This window comes from Macaca nemestrina, chromosome 1 (assembly GCF_043159975.1).
Source record: "Macaca nemestrina isolate mMacNem1 chromosome 1, mMacNem.hap1, whole genome shotgun sequence".
In the NCBI taxonomy this organism is placed as follows: domain Eukaryota; kingdom Metazoa; phylum Chordata; class Mammalia; order Primates; family Cercopithecidae; genus Macaca; species Macaca nemestrina.
Window position 1 is genome coordinate 173,827,483 of NC_092125.1, and position 9,145 is coordinate 173,836,627.

General features: G+C 35.4%; 1 protein-coding gene across 3 annotated transcripts in view; it reads right to left on the bottom strand.

Moving 5' to 3' along the window:
• The window catches only part of LOC105495153 (hook microtubule tethering protein 1), a 65,882-nt gene that overhangs the window by 35,709 nt on the left and 21,028 nt on the right, over nucleotides 1–9,145 (bottom strand). For all 3 annotated transcript variants that reach the window (XM_071092320.1, XM_011764413.3, XM_011764414.3), the window contains 3 exons: nucleotides 8,149–8,216; nucleotides 6,315–6,377; nucleotides 2,839–2,922 (listed from right to left, as the gene is read on the bottom strand). In XM_071092320.1, the coding sequence (XP_070948421.1) occupies nucleotides 2,839–2,922; nucleotides 6,315–6,377; nucleotides 8,149–8,216 (215 nt within the window). The remainder of the gene's footprint in view (nucleotides 1–2,838; nucleotides 2,923–6,314; nucleotides 6,378–8,148; nucleotides 8,217–9,145) is intronic.

A 9,145-nucleotide genomic window follows, 5' to 3' on the forward strand; every position in this document is an offset into this window, starting at 1 on the left:
CGTTTAAGTCAAACAAAAGAAATCAAATCAATACACATATGGAGAAAATAGAGTAAGTATATCTTTAAAATGCTATGCCTGCCTTTGTTTGGGGAAGAAAATGTTTTCAAGTCTCTAAAATTGGATGCACAAATGAAACTTCAAAAAATTAATTTGTCTCCCCTTTTAGGTATAAACTAATTTATAGAATGATGTCACCTACTAAGCCAAAATATACACACGTATGTTCAAAGTTATCATGATAGGTTTAGAGTACACAATTGTCAGTCACACATCACATATTCAAGAAATAAGCACATTTGGTTAATGAATCAATAACAAAAAGCTAAGCTGTTTCCATTTGCACATTTAAACTGTTAGCTTATGATTTAAAATGAATAAAAACATCTTAGTATAGAACCACATCAATATCAATACCTGGAGCAACTTTTTTTACTCATATTTTTAAAACATGCGTGATTTTCTCTCCTGGTTCTACTTCTTTTCCATTTAAAAACATCTTTAAAAATGCATAGCTAAGGCTGTGTCTTTTCATAAGGCCAGAAGTTTTACATATGATTAAGAATTAGTTTGAAAAACCATTGATTAACCTTTTCTGATTTCCAATGTATTACTGAACAAGTTTGCTATCCATATTTTCAAAACATGTAATTCAATCCAGTTATGTAAATATGACTACACGTTGACACAAAGAATAGGAAATTAACATCAAATGATTGCCCTGAACATAGTATATAGGCAAGTTACTGTCTTCTAAATGAGAAATACAAAGTCTGGGAAACTGTTCCTGGGCAGACAATATAAAGAAATGACTTTCTGTTCCTAAATTCAATGCATGCACCCATGCCTATTATGTAAACTGTTTAATGACTACTATTACCTGCCATGCATAATAATTCGAAGTGATTCAGATACAAAAAAGAATAAAGAGTTTCTGCCCTTAAGACCCTTACAGTAGAAATATAAACAATTATGTAAAAGATGTTGAAGGTGCTTTGACAGAAGTACACTATAGGGTAAGGGTAGGGCACAAAGAAGAAAATATCTCATTCTAGCTTGAGTGTAGGGGCTGTCAAAAAATGACTGACAGAGGAAAAACAACACCCTCAGTCATCAAAACTGGGTAGGACTCCCCTAAAACAGAATAAGACCAAGGGCAAATTTTAGTTTTGAACACCTGGTGAATAACCAATCTTGCTCCTATCCATATGCTTCAGTGTAGCTCCAGAGGCATTTCTGGCACAGACATGAGTAAGGAGGGTGCCAGACAGGCACATTCCTTGTTCCCACCCTAGAACCATGACTCAGAGCGCTGGTCAGGCATCTCCTTCAGCAAGCTCTCACGGTGATAAGTTCCATCTGCACCTGCCTCTGTCTCTCTCTGTTTGGGATTTCTGCACTTTTCACCTAAAAGCAGATCATATACCCTTCATTATTTGTTACAAACACATAAATCTTTAAATGTGGAATTTTGTGTTCTTTATTGAATAATAATTTCTCAGAAGACTGTACTTAGATCCTACGAGAGAATGGTAATATCTGAATGGCTCAATCTTCCTATGAAGTATTTTACAGGGTGAATATGATCCTATTTAAAATGAACACATTTCAGGTACTTTGCATGTGTTTGAAGGTGTATGTTACAATGTGCAGTTAGGAAAGGTGTGAAGGAGAACAGATTAAATTTCCCCTACTTGAGACACTTACTTCATTCAAATACAGAGGACTGGTTTCTACAGATGAATTTAGAAGACCTGAATTCCAGTGCTCCCACTGCACTAAGTGACTAGTCACCCTAACCAAGTCTTTTCCTTTTCCTTATTTGCAAATGCTTGAGGGTTAGAAGCATTATCCAGCCCTGTCATTTTAGATATTTACTTCCTTTAGCAAGGATAATACTACCACACCTTCGCTCCTTGCCCTTACACTTTTCAGAGAATCAACTACAAATTTAGCTCATTATTTAAACAAAAAAATGCCATTTACATACAGCATATTATGAAGGTACACTTAACCTTCTATACACCTTTTTCTAGACTTATTGCATAATATGCACATTTGTATTTTGATGTAACAGTAACATCATATGCAAACAATATACATAGCACTTCTGTGCCAGGCTCTAAGTGCTACATATATGAACTCATTTAACGCTCACGACGACTCTGGGAGATATATGCTATCATCACTCCATTTCTCAAAAGAAAAAACTGAAGTACAGAATAATTAAGTAATGTGCCTGGAGCAAATAACCAGCTAGTAATATGACCAGGTACTGAATGTAGGTAGCCTGGTTTGACAATCTGACCTCTTAACCATTAACTATTCTTGCTCATGCCAAGTTCGTTTTAACATACATGTGCATATAAGATTATAAACACACATGTTCATATATACATACATGTTAGCAAAAACTTGCCGTAAGAGACTACATACATATATATGAACATGTACTTGAATGTATTGGTAGGGGAAGTGTCAGGCACCACTTAATACTTTAATAAATTACCTCTATTTAATATTCACATATACAATATGAAGTAGAAACTTTAATTTTCCCATTTTACAAAAATGAAAACAGAGTCCTTATCTAAATAGTTGAAATTCTACAATTAGTAGAGTGATTTTCTCAAAGAAAGTTAAGCCAGCAAATTTCAACTATCAAAGTATTTATGAAATTCATGCTTGAATATTCAAGCCTATAAGAAATCGTTTTAATGTTCCCTCCATGAAGTGAAACCTAATCTATAAAACATAGTGCCAACTAATTAATTACAATAAAAAACTTCTGTAAACTTAAAGAGGAAGTTTTTCTCAGCTCAGGGTTTCTTCCCGTACCTGCATATCCAATTCTTCACATCTTTGCCTCAGCTCTTCTTTTTCTGCTAGTGCTTCCTGAAGTTCTTCCAAGGCTTTTTTAAGCTGAAATACAAAATGTCCTAAATCTTAGTAAATCGTGTTTTGACACAAATATAGAAAAATAGAAAACATATACTCTTCTCACAACACACATATACACTGATATGGGAAATTATTTTTTAAATTTACCTATTAACAAATGAGTCTTACAACAAAAAAAGAGAATTTTAGGCCAATGTCCCTGATGAACATTGATGTGAAAATCCTCAACAAAATACTGGCAAACCGAATCCAGCAGCACATCAAAAAGCTCATCCACCACGACCAAGTCGGCTTCATCCCTGGGATGCAAGGCTGGTTCAACACACACAAATCAATAAACATAATCCATCACATAAACAGAACCAATGACAAAAACCACATGATTATCTCAATAGATGCAGAAAAGTCCTTTAACAAAATTCAACAGCCTTTCATGCTAAAAACTCTCAAAAAACTAGGTATCAGTGGAACATATCTAAACATTAAGAGCTATTTATGACAAACCCACAGCCAATATCATACTGAATGAGCAAAACCTGGAAGCATTCCCTTTGAAAACCAGCACAAGACAAAGATACCCTCTCTCACCACTCCTATTCATCATAGTATTGGAAGTTCTGGCCAGGGCAATCAGGCAAGAGAAAGTAATAAAGGGTATTCAAATAGGAAGAGAGGAAGTCAAATTGTCCCTGTTTGCATGATTGTATATTTAGAAAACCCCATCATACCAGCCCAAAATCTCCTTAAGCTGATAAGCAACTTCAGCAAAGTCTCAGGATACAAAATCAATGTGCAAAAATCACAAGCATTCCTATACACCAATAACAGACAAACAGAGAGCCAAATCATGAGTGAACTCCCATTCACAATTGCTACTAAGAGAATAAAATACTAGGAATACAACTTACAAGGAATGTGAAGAACCTCTTCAAGGATAACTACAAACTACTGCTCAAAGAAATAAGAGAGGACACAAACAAATGGAAAAACATTCCATGCTCATGGATAGGAAGAATCAATACCATGAAAATGGCCTTACTGCCCAAAGTAATTTATAGATTCAATGCTATCCGCATCAAGCTACCACTGACTTTCTTCACGGAACTGGAAACGACTACTTTAAACTTCATATGGAACCAAAAAGAGCCCACATAGCCAAGACAATTGTGGGCAAGAAGAACAAAGCAGGAGGCATCACGTTACCTGACTTCAAATTTTACTACAAGGCTACAGTAACAAAAACAACGTGGTACTGGTACCAAAACAGATATATAGACCAATGGAACAGAACAGAGGCCTCAAAAATAATACGATGTTCTACAACCATCTGATCTTTGACAAACCGGACAAAAACAAGAAATGGGGAAAGGATTCCCTGTTTAATAAATGGTGCTGGGAAAACTGGCTAGCTGTATATAGAAAGCTGAAACTGGATCCCTCCCTTACACCTTATACAAAAATTAATTCAAGATGGATTAAAGACTTAGATGTTAGACCTAAAACCATAAAAATCCTAGAAGAAAACCTGGGCAATGCCATTCAGGACATAGGTATGGGCAAGGACTTCATGCCTAAAACCCAAAAGCAATGGCAACAAAAGCCAAAATTGACAAATAGGATGTAATTAAACTAACGAGCTTCTGCACAGCCAAAGAAACTATCATCAGAGTGAACAGGCAACCTACAGAATGGAAGAAAATTTTTGCAATCTATCCATCTGACAAAGGACTAATATCCAGAATCTACAAAGAACTTAAACAAGTTTACAAGAAAAAAGCAAACAACCCCATCAAAAAATGTGCAAAGGATATGAACAGACACTTCTCAAAAGATGACATTTATGCAGCCAACAGACATATGAAAAAATGCTCATCATCACAGGTCATTAGAGAAATGCAAATCAAAACCACAATGAGATACCATCTCACACCAGTTAGAATGGCGATCATTAACAAGTCAGGAAACAACAGATGCTGGAGAGGTTGTGAAAAATACGAATGCTTTTACACTTTTGTTGGGAGTGTAAATTAGTTCAACAATTCTGGAAGACAGTGTGGCAATTCCTCAAGGACCTAGAACTAGAAATACCATTTGACCCAGCAATCCCATTACTGGGCATATACCCAAAGGATTATAAATCATTCTACGATAAAGATACATGCACATGTATGTTTATTGCAGCTCTATTCACAATAGCAAAGACTTGGAACCAACCCAAATGTCCATCAAAGATAAACTGGATTAAGAAAATGTGGCACATACACACCATGGAATACTATGCAGCCATAAAAAAGGATGAGTTCATGTCCTTTGCAGGGACATGGATGAAGCTGGAAACCATCATTCTCAGCAAACTATCGCAAGATCAGAAAACCAAACATCACGTGTTCTCACTCATAAGTGAAAGTTCAACAATAAGAACACATGGGCACAAGGAGGGGAGCATCACACACCAGGGCCTGTTGGGGGTAGGGGCTAGGGGAGGGATAATATTAGGAGAAATACCTAATGTAAGTAACGGGTTGATGAGTGCAGCAAACCACTATGACACATGTATACCTATGTAACAAAACCTCATGTTCTGCATGTGTAACCCAGAACTTGAAGTATAATAATAATAATAATAAATGAGTCTTAATTTGCTGTCTTTGTGTGAATTATATTTACATGACCTCATTAACATTGAAGGCTATGGTCCCACAGAAGTAAATTTTATGTAAATCCCTGCAAATTACTTTTACAAGTATTAGAGAAGGCATTGTTTAGTTTTATTACAGAAAAAAAGTTTAGAAAAAAACACGGCAAGTTTACATTTAAATAAATTATTTCTTTAAACATTTTCTTTTGAAATACTTCTTGAGTTGACTGGTGACACTCATAAAAGAACATGTGTCTAAAAATATAACAGAAAAAGTACTTAATGCATTTGCCTCTCCTCTTACCCTTTATTCTATAACCCATATTGGATTATAAATGGGAGAAGAGTGTCTTTTCCCCCTATAAAACAGTCCTGAAAGAAAGGAGCCTTGAATACAGGGCCTTTGAGCTGTTTCTTCAATATCAAGTGAGAGGAGAGCAACAATGAAAAAAATTACATTACTAGATAAATTAAAACTTAGCAGGGTTTGTTTTTAATTGTCCTCTGTTTCACTGTGTAACCATACAGCATGGTCCAAACTACATTACAAGTGTCAGAAAGAATGTTCAATGTCACTTAACCCTTTCAACATGATCACAAAAACCTCTGGAGACCAACACCACTTCCATTCAATTGGGATCTTGCAGAAGAATCAACTAAATTTCATGGAAGAAAATATTCTTGTATATGCTCTTTTTGTAAGCCTTATGAGAGTAATTGGCAAAGAAACCCTAACATTGCTTTCAACATTTTTCTTCCATACTAAATTACTCACCTGTTGCTCCAATTCTCCAACAGCATCATTCAGAGGAAAGCTCAATATTTCTTTACTCATCAACTAAGAAATTAAAATAATAAAATTAAGTATAACAACGTGATGTTTATGAAGTAAAATATATTTTCTTGAAAGGATAGTAAAATGATTTATATTTAGCTTTTCCTTGCCTTAATTTGAGGATTCTTAGAACACTATTCAGATAAAAACTTTATTGGAGGTTTAACTTAATAACACAAATTCAAGCATATTAGTGAGGACACCTAAGTAAACTGTGCTTTAAATACATAGATATATTCAAAATACTTGTGTACTGAAGAATTTCAATACAATTTCTAAAAGACATATTACTGATGAAGAGTGAACACATTAAATAATTTTAAAAGGGATTCATATACATTGTAAGTTAATACTTTTTAAATGCAGCCTTTTTGAGAAGTCATTTTAAAAGTAGAAGTTACGATTATATGAAAAAAAAATCCTGTAAAATAACTCTTTGAGATGAAAGGCAGATTTACTTATATACAGGGACACTCTGAATCCAAACTAACAATGCAAACTCAGGGAGTACAGACTACCAAAGTCTTGTATGATGTCTCCCTCTAAGTCATGCCCCTTCCAAACTCTGCTTTTCCTGAGGTCTCCTCTGCACTCCGTCTCAGCCTTTTAGGCTAATATTAAGAATCAACACTGTATCACATTAATTCTGAATCCTTCCTGGCTCCACTTACATAACCGTACTAGCTTTAATCCAGCTTACCTGGCTCTAAAACCTAAGTACCACCATATTTGCTCACAGATCTAACATTTTGAAAATGCATATGGTATATATAAATGAAAAATTCAGGAAAGATTGTCATAACTGACAGAAAAAAAAAAAAGAAAAAAGAAAAACTCCTGTCAGGTCAGAGATTGTTTATCCTGCATTTCCTGCTTAGTTGAAGTTTTTTAAAGGAAGGGTCCCCAATCCCCGGGCCACAGACTGGTACCAGTCCGTGGCCTGTTAAAACTCGGCTGCACAGGCCGAGCACGGCGGCTCACGCCTGTAACCACGCCTGTAATCCCAGCACTTTGGGAGGCTGGGGCAGGTGGATCACAAGGTCAGGAGATAGAGACCATCCTGGCTAACACGGTGAAACCCCGTCTCTACTAAAAATACAAAAAATCAGCCCAGCGTGGTGATGGGCGCCTGTAGTCCCAGCTACTTGGGAGGCTGAGGCAGGAGAATGGCGTGAACCCCAGAGGCGGAACTTGCAGTGAGCCGAGATCACGCGCCACTGCACTCCAGCCTGGACGACAGAGCGGCAGAGTGAAACTCCATCTCAAAAAAAAAAAAAAACTGGGCTGCACAGGAGGTGAGCAGCAGACAAGAGAGCATTATTACCTGGACTTGTCACTGTCAGATCAGCAGCAGCATTGGATTCTCATAGGAGCAAAAACTCCACTGTGAACACTTCTTATGTGAATCTAACGCCTGATTATCTGAAGTGGAAGAGTTTTATCCAAAAACCTTCCCCCCGCCCGCCACCCCGGTTGTATGGAAAATTTGTCTTCCACAAAACTGGTCCCTGGTGCCAGAAAGGTTGAGGACCACTGATTTAAAGAGATTTGACAATATTAATTTATTAACCAGCTTTTAAAATGTAAAGGTACTAAAATTGGGCTTAAAGGCCTTTTAAAATATTTTGGGGGGTAGAAAAGGAAGACCCGCTAGCTAAGGGTAAGTAAGCCTACAACAAAGAGCAAGTTTATAAAAAGAAAAGTATAAAGTATGAAAAGTTTTATATAATTTGGTTTAGGATTTTTATACTCATAAGAACATGATATAACTTACCTCTTGAATAGCAGTCATGACCACATGTTGAACTGACTCTTCCAGTGTCATTATATTTTGAATATGTTCTATGATTTAAAAAAATCAAATCTGAAAAAAATCTACTCTTTACATGTAGTACCTCAGCCATCAAATTAACAGACTGTAAGAATTCATTTACCCACAGATAATCCTTTATGTAAATACATTATTTATCTACCAATATGTCTTCCTTCCTCACCAAGATAAACTGAGTATTGTTAACCAAATGAGTTCATTCTTTCAAGACTGAGATGGTTGCAGTCAGTACCTTGAAATCATTTCAAAAATCAATTAACATGGCAAAGTACAAAAGTGTGAAAACTTTTAAAAAGTTATGTATCTAGGAATCGAATTCCTTTTTAAAATGGGACAAAATTGCTCAACAGTGCTTAGAAGTAAATTATGGAAATATTACATATAATATTAAAATTTGTAGGACACAACAAAATAATCACTCTAAGGCAAAAGTGCCACTTAAAATGTCAGTTATAGCTTAGAATAGGAACAGCTGATTAATTCACAAGAAAAACGAATGAGATAAAAGAGGACAACAAAATTACGTAGTAAAAACAAAATAGAATCAAAGCCAAAAGTTGGCCCTTTGAAAAAGACTAGTAAAACTTAAAAACCTGGTAAGATTAATTAAGCAAAAATAAGTTACAAATAACCAGCAATTAAAACATTAACAAAGCATTAATCAATGAAAAAATAAAAAGAATCACAATTACAACAAAAAATTACTAGATTTATAAATCAATTACTACTTGTCAATTTGCAATTAAATATTTAGAGAAGTTTTAACCTTCCATGAGCTAATGTACATGCTTTTATGAAAAACCCAATATACAGATCTTTAACATTATTCATAAGCGAGAAATAAAAGCCTATAGAGAAGTGCTGGATTGTCCTAGAAAAAAACTTCTAGTAAATAGTAGAGATGGACTAATATAAAAATTATCTGACACCTAGTCACTGT